The sequence below is a fragment of the Typha latifolia genome, chromosome 1, assembly GCF_019914945.1.
Source record: "Typha latifolia isolate L0001 chromosome 1, TyphaL0001v2, whole genome shotgun sequence".
NCBI classification, from domain to species: domain Eukaryota; kingdom Viridiplantae; phylum Streptophyta; class Magnoliopsida; order Poales; family Typhaceae; genus Typha; species Typha latifolia.
In genome coordinates, this window is record NC_133086.1 from 16,578,760 (window position 1) to 16,594,843 (window position 16,084).

At 38.3% G+C, this 16,084-nt stretch overlaps 3 protein-coding genes and 1 non-coding gene across 4 annotated transcripts; 2 read left to right on the forward strand and 2 right to left on the reverse strand.

Moving 5' to 3' along the window:
- Positions 1 to 2,215: 2,215 nt before the first annotated feature.
- Positions 2,216 to 10,159, reverse strand: LOC140802296 (S-adenosylmethionine carrier 1, chloroplastic/mitochondrial-like). The gene is made up of 13 exons (XM_073158135.1): positions 10,075 to 10,159; positions 9,612 to 9,690; positions 8,799 to 8,906; positions 7,975 to 8,057; positions 6,488 to 6,564; positions 6,108 to 6,198; positions 5,639 to 5,692; positions 5,477 to 5,572; positions 5,221 to 5,310; positions 3,815 to 3,866; positions 3,314 to 3,375; positions 3,153 to 3,233; positions 2,216 to 2,548 (listed from the first exon to the last, which is right to left on the reverse strand). Exons 2-13 carry the CDS (start codon positions 9,664 to 9,666, stop codon positions 2,423 to 2,425), a joined length of 975 nt encoding a protein of 324 aa, XP_073014236.1. The 5' UTR covers positions 9,667 to 9,690; positions 10,075 to 10,159; the 3' UTR covers positions 2,216 to 2,422.
- A 180-nt stretch (positions 10,160 to 10,339) lies between these two features.
- On the forward strand, positions 10,340 to 10,410 carry TRNAG-GCC (transfer RNA glycine (anticodon GCC)). Its single transcript has one exon. It is a non-coding gene; the product is annotated as a tRNA-Gly (tRNA).
- A 1,295-nt stretch (positions 10,411 to 11,705) lies between these two features.
- LOC140799441 (DNA polymerase II subunit B3-1) lies at positions 11,706 to 12,536 on the reverse strand. The gene has a single exon (XM_073153789.1). It carries the CDS (start codon positions 12,498 to 12,500, stop codon positions 12,054 to 12,056), a length of 447 nt encoding a protein of 148 aa, XP_073009890.1. The 5' UTR covers positions 12,501 to 12,536; the 3' UTR covers positions 11,706 to 12,053.
- A 1,753-nt stretch (positions 12,537 to 14,289) lies between these two features.
- On the forward strand, positions 14,290 to 15,834 carry LOC140793516 (noroxomaritidine synthase 3-like). The gene has a single exon (XM_073145069.1). The coding sequence runs from the start codon at positions 14,290 to 14,292 to the stop codon at positions 15,832 to 15,834; it is 1,545 nt and encodes a 514-aa protein (XP_073001170.1).
- Positions 15,835 to 16,084: the final 250 nt, after the last annotated feature.

Consider the following 16,084-nt stretch of genomic DNA (forward strand, 5'->3'; position numbering starts at 1 on the left):
GCCCGTGCAGAATCCCTGCCCCTCCTTGTTTAGAGGAGACAAGCCAAGGAGGTTGCATAAAAATTAATCATGTAGCGAGGCAAATTATTATGTATATAGAAAAAGTAGTGTTGCAAATATTCTACAGATTATATAGGCATAAATAAGATACGATTTGAACAGTCGCTAAACAAATTGGTGGTCTAAATCAGTACAAAGATGATAGGATTCGGTAAGAAAATTAGGAAAGATTAGGATGAATCAATTTCGGAATTCTAATGCCAAATGTCTATACTTACCTTATTTTATTTTATTTTATTTTTCATACAGAGATGAGACCAGAATCTATGTTGACATAATTGAGCTTGGATTTTTGAGGAGAAAAGAAAAGAAAAGAAAAGAAAAGAACTAAGTCTCGTTAGCTTTGGCGTTTTCTTGATCACATCCTACTGCCAATTGCTCTCCGTCCATCACTCACACTCCCACACGCGAAGAGACGGCGAACCGCGCCGAGAACCCTCGCGCCAAATTCTCGAGCTCGACGGACGCCGACCCGTCGTCAAAATTCTGCGCGTAGGTGTAGGGGTCGTACGGCCCGTGCTTCCTCGGCGCCGGCTTCATCATCCTCTTCTTCTCTCTTACAACCCTCTTCCAGATCCGTAACCACCGCGTCCTACTGGACGGCGCGGCCGCCGCCGACGACGACGACGTTCTCTCTAGTGGTTGGAATCCGGTGCCGTAATCTTGCACCAGCGTTCGCCTCAGCCCTGCAATGCTCCAGCGAGTACTGCACCAGATGCCGTCGCCGACTACTGCAGGCCTTGTCTGGAGACTGGAGCTGTGGTCCATGGGTTAACGCTTCTTTTGATTTCTTAGGAGGAGTTCCACTGTGTGGGAGAAGACTATATATATATATGTGTGTGTGGAGAGAGAGACATGTTCGATTCGGATTTGCAAAAAGAAAACGGGGATGTTTTTGCAAATGTTAGGTATATATGCAGGAAAGCCCATTATATTTGATTATTTGAACGAGCTCTATAAGGGCAAATGAGGTAAGTTATAGTAACAAGGGCAAAAAAAAAATATAGGTCGTTATATGGAAGGGAAAAGGGATCCAAGTTGGCGCCTAAGATTTAGCTGATTAGGGTGAGATGAGGTGGTCAACTTGGCATAAGCCCATTAATGGTGGATTTGATTGGGCCCATGGGCCAATAAGAGATGAGCTGTTAAGTGGGTCAGGCTCAGGATAATGACACCTGGAATGACGCCTCCTGTCCGACGTGGGTCAGTTGATTGGCTCGTCTTGAGATGTGGTCCTGACCAGGATCAGGCTAATTATTTTCCAGTCTTGGTTTGAAATTAGTTTGGAGCTCTTAAGCTCCAAAGCACTGTGAATAGATTTCGAGACAAGCCATTTATACACAGACTCAAAGACTAATTCAAACTGGAATCAAGCTTAGAAGTGTATCTTGAGTGGTCTACATTTTACAAAATCAAATTAAATATATAATTAAATTGAACATTATCGAGCTAAGAATAATTGAGCCTTATTGATCTGAGCTCGAGTCAGTTTGATTATTTTGACGGTCACAATAAACCTAAATCATACTCTATAGCAGTCTAGTAATGTGTGTGTGTATATATATGCAAAAGCTTGTCCCTCAAAGTGAAAAATCATTTCCTCTTATCTCCCTTTCACACATAAATTAGTTTCAAAGAAACATCTTTTAATAAAGAACTTTAGGTTTGGAAAAGAAAAAGAAATTGCTAATCAAATGGATTTCTCTCTTTGGTTTTCAAATTACAATCTTGCTCTCTTATTTCTTAATCATATCGTTAAAGATATGATATACATTATTAGTTTCTTACCTAACAGTTTTAGTTTTTAGGGTAACTAACTATCTATCGTAATACTAGAGCTAGTTTTTATTAAGGTTATGGGAGTTCATAAGACGCTTCGACTTGAACTTCATGACCTATCTTCGAAATGGTTACGGAGAAAATTACATGATATTTTGATGTTTGAGGGCTTAGCTTAATAATTTGGTTTGATAGCTTGTTGTTACGGTGACTTGAAAGAGCATCTCAATAACATTTAACTTAGAGTAATAGCTAAGCAATGGCTTAGTATGTTGACTAATATTTTTAATAAAGCATTTGGATCAAGAAAAGATTAGCCCTTTGTAAAGTTTATATTTAGCTATTTTGATAGAATTTGTTGAGTATAAAAAGAATCTCTGCTAAAAATAATTGTCATTTGCATAATATGAATGTGTGTAGTGTTATAGATACTATGACAAGAGCACCATTTTCTCATACTACAAAAATAAAACAAAAGAGTGGCTTACTGCATGAAAGATGATTCTAATCTGGCTGTCAATTCCAGCTGAAACACCCTCACCATCAGCGGCATGTCCTACCAGACAGAACGTATTACTTGCATTCACTCTTGTTTTGGAGGTTCAGATTTAGAAGAGTCCCGTTGAGAAAGTAACAGCTTTGTCCTCTCTAGTACACCGAAGAAGATGGAACCGCCGATGCCGATCCATAACACTCTTGGTCCAATACCCTACCAAGAAAACAAATAACAAGGAATTAACGGTCTCCATAACACAAGCAGAATGATATTACAGGTCAAATGTCCATTGGTTGGACAACAGACCAAGTAACACTCAGTTTATTATGTTATCTAGACTCAAGTGGACCTGGTCTCCAATTTATCGAGTATCCAATCGTTTTAGTTGCAGAAACTGAATAAGGACAATCAGAAGCCATAACAATGACACACACACACACACACACACAAAAAAAAACAAAGTGCCACAATAAGTTAATTGCTTCTACTATCTATAGCCGCAGAAATTTCATCCACCAAACTATGTTCACCATGTACATTACATTAGCTATGTATCATTCAGCAATTTATACATCAGGGACAAAAAAATTATCACAAATGAGGAAGCTACCAAGCAAGTAACCCTACTGATATTCATGGAAATGCAGAGGCCTATTTATAAGCCAGTTGAAAACATAACAATGTCTCCTTGGCAAATATATTGATTGGGGTATTTAGGGCAATGGCACTTGATAGACAACCATGCGCTTTTCATAAATCCTAATACACCCTAGTTTGCTCAAAAGCCGCAGAAAGAAGCAAGATAACATGCCCATACCTTCAAGAAAGCAGCTGGACCCTCTTCTCTAAGAATTGTCTGAGCACAATTAAGGAGCCCGGTGTATTGGTTTTGAGAGCCCTGCATTTGAAGTAAACAAATTAAAAAATCATCCAAAAGGTTCTTATCAAGGAAGAACTTGAAAAATAAGACCACTCGACCTGAACCATCAATCTCGTCTTCATTACATCGAGGGGAGTTGTTATAGCTCCAGTTACTGCACCTGAAATGGGTTTTCTTTTGTCATAAGAAGGCACATGCAAAAAGACAAAAAAAGAACATCTTATCCTTCCATGTACAAGTTACACTTTGTTGAGATGAAAACCATGTATCAGGGCAGTAGCTTCCTTAGTGATTTCAGGACAAGCAATAGCACAAGAAATAAGGACCATGACAAGTATAAGTTCTCACTTAACAGCAAAGATTAAAGAAAAATAACTTTGGCAAACGAAAACCTTTGGGTGTGAAACTTACTTTTTGAGTTATTGCAAGAAATCTGAATTGTCAAAAAAGGGGAGAAAAAGGAGAAGAAATTGATGTAGAGTTGTCTGTTAAAATACAGAAAAACGATAAAATCCAGGAACTGAGAAATTTCAATTTTTGCAGTGTATGCAAAACCAAAAGGTATAGAAACAGGAGTATGAAAAAGGATTTCCGCCTACCAGCAAAAGCACCGATGACAGCATTCTCTGGATCATTTAACTCCCTTTTCGCCTGCATGAATTATTAAAATAAAGGGACAAAAGAGGATTAATATGATCTTACAAATCCTTCCAACTGTCTATTTTCACTGTTTTTCTTAATTTTTCTGTCATTCTTATTACTGAGCAAAATTGATTGAAAAATTAATTCTTGCATAAATAACCAAGAACAAGACCAACTTTCTCTTTGTCAAAAAAAACATTCATCAGATTATCAATTCCTGCTACAAACTCTGAGACCATATGACATGATTTTCACTTTTCCATTAGAGCCTGACATTTCATGCTAGTTTTGCTAAATGACATGACCCATCAACACCCTTAAAAAATTCCTTTTTTTCTCTTCTCAACTTCAATGTCTCTTCACAAGGTACATTAATATAATTCTTTTAAACTGGAACCCTTCTACCCAACATTTCTACAGTATATCATTGCAAAAGAAGGCAATATAACAGACCTTCAAAAGTCAAAACCTAGAACACTCTACTTTTTCACCTGTGTTATGTTTGGAAAATACCCTTATCTAATCGTCTATTACCTCTACTCAATGGGCAACACACATTTTGCGTTTGAGAAGAATTTCTTCTGTCTATGCAAGATATCCCCTCTTTCAAGAAGGCAACTTACCAGGTAATCTTTCACCACAGAACATTTCACTATTTTAGAGAGACAACAAGAAGAGGAGAAAGATTTATCTGATCAGAAGAAAAACAAACTTAGCTCTTAATTCTTCACAACTTTAACTCTCTTCATCTTTTGTCAACTATTATCAAAAGAGTAGAGGACCTAATGCTAAATTGAGCACTGAACCACCAACTTGATGTTATAATTGCTACTACATTTCTGTTAGATACTAACCAGTTCTAGACCCAGCTCCCTAGGAGATTTAAATCCTAAAAGGCGAAAAACACCCAAAATAGTAAGGAATAACTTGTCTTTAACAGTGTATAGAAAATCAACCAAGCTCTCTTGGTTAATCAAGGATTTATTCATTTGGAAGGTACATGCTTCTCATCTAATTTGTGACGAGCAATATAGAAGCACAGGCAGGCTTTATACCACATATTGAGTTTCCACAAAAGGATCACAGGATGAGATCACAGAGTCCCAGTGAATTACAGTCAGGCAGACCATGCAAATCATCAGGGAATTGGATCTCTCTAAATGGTGACCTGGCTGCCCTCCACATCCTGATGTATGTCAAGTGGTCTTTCTACTAAATCAGCATCAATTGCATGAAGCTTCAAAATCATGTAAAAATTCCAGCAATGACATTAGAATATATGCTAAGATGATGGACAATCTCCATAAATTGAACACATGAGAATATACATCAATAAGAATTGGTTGAGTTACAGTAAATATACCGCAATTTTATATCCAATCCGAAGCTGCTCATATATGCAGAACTGGATGGCGTCAAATGGCAAATCACGCAACAGAAAGGAACTATATCCCTACAAACCAACATCACTAGGTTAAGAATACTCTTTAAGTATTAGGTACATGAAATGACATAAAATGCAAGACTGTCATTATTCTGATCATAATGAGCGTCGTTGTCGAAGAACCATTGATTTGTAGGAAAGCTTATGGACTTCTGTCAGATTAGATAGTACGTACAGCATAAAGACCTTTAAAGCCTTCTTTAGCAACAATTAGACGAACAGCATCAGGTGCAGATGCAAACTGCCCAGTTTGCAACCTTTGTTTGATCACCTGAAAGTGAATATATTCAAATAAAAGTAAAGGACCTGAAGATATGCCAGATATTGACTCGCTTACCTCTGTTGGAACACGAATAAGAGAAGCTGCAAGCCCTCCAACAGCCCCTGCAGTCTATAAAAGATGCATCAGACAGAAGATCATCAGTCAGACGAAAGTTTCGGAAAACTAAATAAAAAAATTAGTATACATGATCCAATATAAGGGCTTTACCTCGATGAATAATCTAGCATTAGTAGTAGCACCATAAATCCCATTAATATGAATATCTAAACTTAATAAAGAATTCCAAAATATGTGCAGTCTTTTCAAAGAAAACCCAGATATACAGGTTCCCAAATCTTTACAAGAGCATTTGGCATGCCTATAGTTTCAGTAGTCATTACTGCGGATGTCATTGATAAAACATCAGGTTCACAAATCTTTACAAGAGCATTTGGCATGCCTATAGTTTCAGTGGCCATTACTGCAGATGTCATTGACAAAACATTTAAGATCATGAAGTATATTTAAATGTGTTTTAACTTACCAAATGAGCAAATGCACTGAAATTCTCAGGAAACATCTTCAGTAACTTTTGTTTGGTGGGTTCATATACTCCCACAAATATGGCAGATGCCCTGGCAATATATAGATAATTTGAATCGTAACTCATATAAAGATAATAAAAGAGAAATAAAGCATGAACGTAATAGAGAGTGTCAAGTACAGGAAAAGAATCTATAGATAAAAATTAGAATCAAACTGAATAAAATAGGTAAAAGATAACCATCTAAAAATATCCATACAAGGACCAAAACAAGAAGCTACAATCTTCAGTAAAAATGCTGGCCAGGGTTCTAAAAAATGTCCAAACAGGATACTACTATTAGTGAGGAAGGACTGCAAATAGTGCATTAAGTACTCAACGGTAGAACTCCAGCAAGATTGCCAGCCAAACCAGAATACAAGCCTTTCCAATGAATTTTGCTTCCACCATGAGCAGCCTGGAGAAAGAGGAAATTTCCCTTATAGTGTATCAAACACATACTTTGACTGAAACATTATAATAACAAATGCAAGTGTTAAAACATGAAGAAACTCAACTACACATTTGTGCAAGTCAATTATGGAGTAAATATGCTGCAAATAAGTTTGAGCAACATCTAGTGCTTGAAGTGTAAATAAGTATAGGCCATTTGGTTTGATGTATTAAAGATGCTGTGTTTATAAATATAAATGTAAAATGAAAATCATTTTTGTTTATGGATTCCATAATGTAGTCTCTGCAAGTGCCAAACTAGATTGTATGCAGTATTTTGGTGTCCAATCAAATTGGGTGGATGTCAAAGGATATCTTAACCTTCACTGAGAAAGAAAGAGGGGTGGATCTCAAACAATTGCAGCTTTTCTGAGATATAGATACAACATCTTCAAATACATCGAACCAAACAATCGAAATGGATAAGTTGGTGATGCCAATAATCCAATAGAAAAGAAAGTAATCTGCTTTTGTTAGAAAAAGGAGTTGAATTTATCCCTTGGTTGAAGTCTAAAGATCGTCACATGCTTGCACCTGAAAGAAATTATCTGATGCTAACAGTTAATTTGCAGTTAAGGAAACATGTTTGCATATACAAACATCATGTAGATATATCAATAATTGACGCTTTTATATACCTGATTTCATCCTAAGTGATATATTCTCATAATTTTCAGTTATTCACTTAGAAAAGTTCAAAAACATACCATCTAGAAACACAAATTATCAATCAAAATTTACTGCACAAATTAAGATGGTTTATGAGAAGAAAAATGTACAGTCAAACAAGCATCACTCTATGCCCATACAAATTATTCATTTTGTCAACCAAGAGAAGGTTCTATGCCGATAAAAAAAAAAATCCAACTCCTGAGAAAGTCAGTGTTCTGCAGCATCCAAACAGGCACTATCTGGTCCTGAGACGATTCTCTGTTTTAAAAATATCTTGTCACTTAGACAGCATTGGATTTGTCTAATGTGCACAAATTAAAAATGCCCATTACTTCATCCGATTGTACCCTAGGATACAACCCAATCTTCAGTTTGAGAGTATAAAAACACAACAGTGTCCGATCTTATGATCAGATATAATTTTGAACCACAACAAAAAAATACCATAAATCTGATGATCCACTAGGTAAATAACTAGCAGAAGAAACTGCAAAGTGCAAAAGAACCACCAGGCACAGATGCTCAATGCAACCTACAAATGCAATACCTCAAGTAGCTCGACGACTCCAAATACAGTTATATATAATATGTATCATGTAGAAAAACATTGTACGAGTTAAAATATCTGCACTTAAACTAAAAAAAGTTAAATGACAAAAGGAAGCATACAAAAACAAGTGATACTTAGGTATGATCGACCCGCCTGAAGCCTTGTCTTTATTGTATCAATAGGATATAAAACAGTTTCAACGACAACACCAGCAGTACCTCCTGCTATAACGCCATCTACAGAAAGCAAAACAATTAAATCAAACACAAATAGTGACATCAAGTTGAGCAAAAGCTTAATCACGATCTGTAGGTCATTTATATACACACACAAATTAACAAAATAACTTTTCCTGTCTTCTCATGATTCCAGCTAAAGAATAACCCACAATGGATAACAACCAAAGACTTTTCTATATCTTCATCAAGAGAAAATACAGGATATGATTGAAACCGTATTACACAAAATACAATGTGCCCAAAATAATCGCACAATCTCGACCAATGCCATCAATTTATGTCACTAACAATTTCATTTCTTAAAATAGCTGCAGATGAAATTTCAATTAAAGATATTTTTTTTACCAAGAAAAAGTAAGAAAATTTCTTCATCGATCACAAACCTATTCATGCTTCCTTCTAAATTGGGAGGATTGTGGCAAGGGATGGGAAAAGAAAAAATAATCAACTTATTGATGGAGGTTCAGTGCTCAATATTATCTATTTAGTTGTAAATCTGAAAGCATCTCCTAATCTTAGATACGATCATACAAATGCATGCAAATTATTATTAAAAACCATCACCAAAGATTCTCATGCCAAAGCATTCAATTCAATGAGCTAATATTGCCTCTGAACACTTATGTTGGAACTTGAGAGCTTATTTGTGATAGTTGTTGTATGTCCAAAGAATGTCATAACAATTCCAATCCATCAAACATGACCAACTAATTGACTATGAAAGACAAACAATTTTACCACATAATACACGAAGAAAATTGAATGGCTTTTCCTCCCCCATGGAGACTGATGCAAATATCTTAGGCCGCTCCACAATCAAGTTATCCAATTTACTTGGATATGCATCTATAAAAGAAGAAATACTCCACTTAGCACAAGAATGGAGAAAGATTGCAGTAAGAATAATTGTATGTCTATGGCATAAGTTACAGTATAAAATTTACTAATTGATCCAACTCAATCATGTGCATATAATATCTGCGCAAGTCCTAAGTGCACCTTAAACTTTGCCACATGAAAAATTAATGGAAAATAAAGTATGCATGATAAGAACATTGTCCATAACGGACAGGCCATGCCAAAGGAAAATTACATATTTGGGATCATTTCCAGTTTTCCACCATTTGATGGTAATGCTGTCTTTCTTTCTTTTTGGGATATTAACAGAGCTCTTCATTTGCACATACTTTTTTGTGTTTTGGTGTGTGCAAGGTCCTCTTAGTAAGTAAGGCAGCTGGTGAAGGCATGACAAAATCTAATTTTAACAAGCTTTGTGATTCTTGAGGCAGATCACGATCATCAAAAGAGTGAAATCATAGTATAAACTATAAAGACCAAAATGCACACTAAAAGCAATCATGTCACGGAATTTAACTATGCGCCAAATATAAAGATAGGTGAAAGAATATACATCCAGGAGAAAAAAGAAGTTATATGGAAAGGTGATCAAAATAATCCATGAATGTGCCACAATACTATTACATTTCTATCCTAAGTGCAATGGACAGTAAAGAAAAAGTCTATATTCTCCCCAAAAATTGAACAATTTACCTGTTAAGGATGCAGGAGAACTTCTATTTTCGATTGCCAACAATGGAGGACCCATCAAAATGCAGTAATAACCAATACTCTGAAGGGGAGAAAAAGATAGTGGAATCATCAAAATTATAGTCAAATACCCAATTTATAATAAGAATACCAAAACTCCACATATGCATCCCTCAGTATACACTAACTCAATTTGAGATACTAACAAACTGAAACGATTATTAAACTGCATGCTTGGTGGTCGAAACTAAAAAAACGTACAACATAACTCAAAAAAAGGGAATTGATCTAAGTATTACAACATCTGCATTCAGAAGACAACAACGGAACCACTTTCGAGTTTTTCTTCCTTTTTCTTTGTGTTTTTACTCCAAAAACGATGCGTCAAGGTTTCGTTGCAGATATCACAGAAAATGAAATTTGCCCAAAAGGTTGAAGACATCGACATATCACATATGGAATCTACCTTTCCGCAAGAATCGGAAGATGAAACGAGAGAGAGGAGTGTGGATAGAAACAGTCGAGCAGGAGACAGAGCACGAAGGGGATTCGGTGGGGGTGGGGCGGGGGGGTTGCAAAAGAGGTAGAGTAAGTAAACGGGTCGGATCAGAATCCGAAAATACTGATACGGACCGCACTCGCTATAAGCCCATGTTTGAATTCCTCTTTCTTTTATTATAATATAGTCCAAAAATGTTGTTAATTAAAGGATCCAAAATTGGCTATCAAAGGCACCAGTGGTCTAGTGGTAGAATAGTACCCTGCCACGGTACAGACCCGGGTTCGATTCCCGGCTGGTGCATATAGACTTTTTGCTTTTGACTCTTTTCTTCTCCTGCGTTTCTTTCATTCTTTGTAAACTTTTTCTATTTTGGTGGATCCAAAATATTCAAGACCAAAAATATTTATTTAGTGAATTTTCCATCGTAGTCAACAAATTGCTAGATTTTTTGCAGTGAGAGACGTGTGTGTGTTGTTTTCGGACAAAAGGCAGATGCCCTAAAATCCTTTTACAGAGACAGAAGCAAACTAGTTATGAACTTTCCAAGTTCATAGCAACACCATCCTTTGAAAACACATCAATTTCTCCATTTGCTAATAGTCCTCAAAATTCTGATAAGTTCTCTGATTAGTCCAAGTCCTCCACCTCAATTGGGAGAGCCATTATCTTTGCCTTTTTTGCTGACTCATCTCCCTAACTCCCTGCCCAACAAAGGAAAAGAGATGCCACTTTATGCTAAATTTCCTTCCAGGTTTTAGTTTTATCGATAAAAAATATAGGACTCCAAATATAGGCCGTAGCTCAAATAGTCGTCCACCCATTCAGCTTTCTTTTTAGACCCGTAGAGTCAAACCAATCTTTAGGACTCCTCCTATGAACCAAAAACACATTTATTATCACCATTCTAACATCTTCTCGTAAGATTATTCCTTACTCGGATCCTAACAAGAAAGCTCTCACTTTGATAGAGATTTTTATATTGCAGATTTTTGGTAGAGAATGAAATATTATCCACAATGATTCAGAAAAATATATAACGATCTAACGGTGTATATATATATATATATATATATCATTGCTGGTGAGTCATGATTTAATTTTATCCTTCATCGGAGTAAACTACGTTCCACTAGATTGCACTTTATTCTTCATGTCTCTAATCTCTGTCTTCCTCTTATTGAAGAAGCTCAGTCAGCTGTCTACGATATTTTAAATTCCATTCCACTGACGTCCTCGCTGCACAACAAGTCTATTTTCGTACTTGAAATCAGTGTGTAGTTCACTGATTAGAGTGGACAATTAATTTACGTCAGAGATAAGATATGTAATGGTATATCTTGTTATATTAGTTAGAGATGGAATGAGTAAATTTGCCTTTCAATTTGTTTTCACTTGGTAAATGAGAGAGAGTAAGAACAGAGTATTTCTTAGTTTATACTATTTCATTTGTAAATCGTTAAGGTTTAGTTAACTTAAGATGTCATATAAAAATCTATAGGTTAGGATTAAGAGAGAAAACCAGCGGTTTTAATGTCTTAAATCATTGCCCCAAAGCAAATTTATGAAACGTACACAATGAATCCAGAGGAACTTAATTTCCGCAAGTAAACTTTGATATTGAAAAACCTACTAAAGAAATATTAAATTATGAACACAGATAGGAGCACGTAGATATGATTCGCAATGCCTCCAAAAAGAAAAAAAATTCGAAGTAGTTTAGTTGAGATACTAGCAATCGTATCATCTGTTTACTGGTGAACTATGACTGCGTTTTAAAGCATACGAAGTGACAAGCATCAAGCAGATCTCAACAAGCAAATCCTTGGTAAGATACCACATTTCCACCAACAGATCGATAAGACCAATTCAACCCGCAAGATTCACATTTCGTCTCAGGAATCGAAGGAATCTCGAGAGACATACCACAAGAACCAGTCGGATCGCTAAGGCGCCGCTGTCTTCTGGAAGATATGGTCGATCCTTCTTGTCCCTTTAGGCAGAGGCTTCTCCGCCTCCTTAGCGGCCGAACTCGGCGGCGGAGGAGGACGGGGAGCGGGATTGGGGAGGCAATCTAGGAGGAAGTCGGCGGTGGGACGGTGATCACGCGCGGCGGCGCGCACGTGCTCGAGCTTGACGGTCCGCCGCTTGCGGCGGAGGGCGGCGTCGCGTGCGCCGGAGGCGAGGGAGGAGAGGAAGAGGTCGGTGGAGAGGGAGATGAGGAGGAGCGCCTCCGAGCTCACCTTATTAATCTCCCGATCCAGCTTCACGATTCGCTTTACCTTCCCCATGGGGAGCGACGGCTTCGATCCTTCTCCATTGGTGGATTCCTCATCCTTGTTCTCCTCTTCCTCCTCTTGTAGATCTTGGTGGACTTCTTTGATGGATTCCATTGCTAGTGTTTTGTGGGAAGAGGCAAAAGAGGAGAAAGGGTTCGTGTTTTGACCGCATAAAATAAATATGCGGGCAGTTTATCTGCTGTTTGGTTTTGGAGGGAAAGATAGCTTGGTGAGGGTTTCCCGCCAAAAGATTGGAACAATAAGATTTAAAAGTTTTTTTATTTAAATAAAGAGCTTAATATATAAATCAACCAACATGAGTACAATCCCTTATTTAGAGTCTGAGATCAAAAGCTAGAACAAACTAGTAGAAAAATCTTCATCTTTTAAGTTAAATCATATCCTAAAGACATACCCAGATTTACGAGCCAATCAACAATATAATTTACTTTTTTAAACATATACGTAACTTTACAATTTTAATAATTATGAGTTAGATAAATAATATCAAGTGTGAGACTTTCTACCGACTAAGAAAAGACAGTGGTGCCATTCAAAATGTTAAGATTAGATCATTTGATTCAATTCAGATATTAACCAAATTCATGTTCTTTATACACAAGAAACACTGCCAAACTCTGACTGCCTCAGCATAAAAAGTAGAACTGAAATACTCACATCAAATACCTGCAATAATAGGAGCATAGTTAGGCTGTCAAACCACAAAATCTGCCCCCTTAAGCTTAGAATTGCTCACAAAGGAGTCATTCATGTTAACCTTAAATCATCCCGAAGGGAGTAGTTTCCATTAGCAGAGTTTAGGGGATGAACTAGGTTTTGTGTTTCCGACAGAATAAGCCTCAAAGTATGCAAATGTTAAATTCAAAGATCGAGCCCAAACTTTTTCCATAACTTCATGCTAAATATTATATAGGACATTGAGAGTAATTCTAAGTAAAGCCAACGGCCAAGCTTTATTTTTGTCAAGTAGCCCTTTGCCCTCATTGAGCCAGAGCCTATCCACCCAACAATCCAACATGGTGGTAGCCACTCTGCAGTGAAAAAATAGATGGGGGATGGATTCATCCTCAAGGGAGCACATAGAGCACTGCTTATTCTGCGCTAAACTGATATTAGCTAAGTAATCCTTGGTAGATAGTTTGCCACGACTAAGTTTCCAAAAAAAAAAAAAAAAATTGACTTTAGAAGGGACATCCAAGTCTCAAATCTGCTTCCAGCCATCCCATTGGTGATGGTAGCTCGAGGGGTTCTTTTTTAAAAAGTTGTAAACAGTTTTGGTAGTTATCAAATCAGTAGGATGAAATTTTCAGATCAAACGGTCACTCTGCAACAAAGGGATATTGAAATGAAGAATACAGTTCTTTAGAGCTTGCCCAACATATTGTCCAAAGAGTTCAAAATCCCAATTATTATCCACAATTAAATCAGATACTTTAGGTAAGATTTAAAAGTTAGAATCTGGATGCGGTTTTCTCATTACACATATACAATGAGTAATTAAGAATTTGCAAGCTTAATCCTAGGTTTTTTATGAATTCTTTTCTCATATAATATTAGAAATATTTAATTTATCATAACAAACAAAAGAATAATCCATAAAAATATTACAGTTAAATGTACAAAAATTTATTTTTTATAAAAGAAAAATTATGATTAATTGATTGGCATGGATTCCTTTATAAAACTCCTCTAAATTTTAGCCATGGAAAGTTACCAATTAACTTTCCCACAAGGTTTGGTGAGAGTTAGAAGTTACATCAGATGATGTCGATGTGCAACGCCACTCCCATGCAACCTTCATCTGGCTTCCTATAATTATCATGAAGTTTACGTGAGATATAGCAGTCCATTAATTGAGAACTCTAGAGAGAGAGAGAGAGAGATGGGTAGTATTGGCTGTTCATGGCTGCTCTCTCTTCAAACTCTCTTCTACTCCTACCCCGAGACCCTCCTCGCCCTCCTAAGCTTCCTTACCTTTTCCCTCCTCCGGCGCCGCCACACCATCCTCCCGACCAACTGGCCCGTAGTCGGCATGCTCCCCACCCTCGTGTCCGAGTTTCCCCGCCTCCACGACTATGTCACCGACGTCCTCCGCCTCTCCGGCTGCACCCTCCTCTTCCGCGGTCCCTGGCTCCTCCGCATGGACTTTCTCCTCACCTGCGATCCCTCCAACGTCAACCACGTCTTCAACCTCCACCCGGACAACTACCCCAAAGGCCACGAGTTCGCCGACATCTTTGACGTCCTCGGTGACAGCATCCTTATTGCCGACTCCGACTCGTGGCGATTCCAGCGCCGCCTCGCCCACTCTGTCCTCGGCGACCGGCTCTTCCGGTCTTTCGTGGCCAACACCGGGCTCGCCAAGGTCAGGAACGGGCTCATACCGTTCCTTGACCACATGGCCGCAAATGGACATGTGGTGGATTTGGAGGACGTGTTCTCGAGGTACTCCTTCGACACGGCTTGCACCACCGTGCTGGGCGTGGATTTCCTAGCCTTGTCGGTGGAATTTCCAACTATACCGTTTGCCGAGGCGATCCACGAGGCCGAGGCAGCGTTGCATCTCCGCCACACCATGCCGTCGGTGTGCTGGAAGCTGCTGAGGTGGCTTAACATAGGGAGAGAGAGGAAGTTAGCCATGGCAAGGGTGGTTATAGACAAGTTCATATTCCAAGAGGTGTACAAGAGAAAGAAGCAGAGACAAGATCTCAGCGCCGCCGATATGCTCACAGTGTACATGAACTGGCGTTCGGATAGCGACGACATGCGTAAGTGTAATTACGATCAGTTTCTCCGAGACACGACGCTGTCCTTCATGATCGCCGGCAAGGAAACCGTCGCTACGTCGCTCGTCTGGTTCTTCTACATGGTCTGCGTGAACCCTAACGTCGAGGCGAAGATCGTCGAGGAGTTGAGAGCTTTGCCGTCGGAGAAAGCCGGTCCGTATGTCGTGTTCGACGCCGATGTGCTTAGACGCTCCGTTTACCTGCACGCAGCATTTCTGGAGACTCTCAGGCTGTTTCCGCCGGTGCCATTCGAGGAGAAGGAAGCGGCGAATGCCGACGTCCTACCTTGCGGCGCAAAGGTTAGTAAGGGGATGAGGATCATCTTCTCTTTGTATGCGATGGGGAGAATGGAAGGAGTGTGGGGCAAGGATTGCATGCAGTTTAGGCCAGAGAGGTGGATATCAAAGGGTGGAAGGGTAAGGCACGAACCATCTTATAAGTTCCTGACCTTCAATTCTGGGCCTAGGAGTTGTCTGGGGAAGGACTTGGCTCTTACCCAGCTCAAGATGGTGGCGGCTGCTATGATCTATAACTTTCATGTGGAATTGGCGGAAGGCCATGCTGTGGTACCTGCCAACTCGATCGTACTCCAGTTGCAGAATGGGTTGATGGGTGCGGTTAAGAGGAGATCAACCATTTGATCAAACTGTTTTGGGCTTAAATGTGTGTGATGTTTGATTATTATTCTATGTTACCCCTTGTCAGAAATCTGCTGCCTACTAGTGTTTGTTTCTACTTTGACTTGGTTTATGTCTATGTGATAATCAAACATATATATTTTTTTAAAATTCACTGCATAAAGCCTATTAATTTTAAAAAAAAATTGGAGATATGTATAGTTTTTCTTCTTAATTCAATACATAAATATATATAAATATATATATATATATA

Bases quoted from the DNA above. Each gene is read 5' to 3' on its own strand.
- LOC140799441 (XM_073153789.1), bottom strand. From the start codon at position 12,500: ATGGAATCCATCAAAGAAGTCCACCAAGATCTACAAGAGGAGGAAGAG.
- LOC140802296 (XM_073158135.1), bottom strand. From the start codon at position 9,666: ATGGGTCCTCCATTGTTGGCAATCGAAAATAGAAGTTCTCCTGCATCC. The intron at 5,693-6,107 runs GTAAGTTAAAAC...CATCTTTTATAG, and splicing joins TCAGTGCATTTGCTCATTTG to ACTGCAGGGGCTGTTGGAGG. The intron at 2,549-3,152 runs GTATGGGCATGT...TTTTCTTGGTAG, and splicing joins GTCCAGCTGCTTTCTTGAAG to GGTATTGGACCAAGAGTGTT.
- LOC140793516 (XM_073145069.1), top strand. From the start codon at position 14,290: ATGGGTAGTATTGGCTGTTCATGGCTGCTCTCTCTTCAAACTCTCTTC.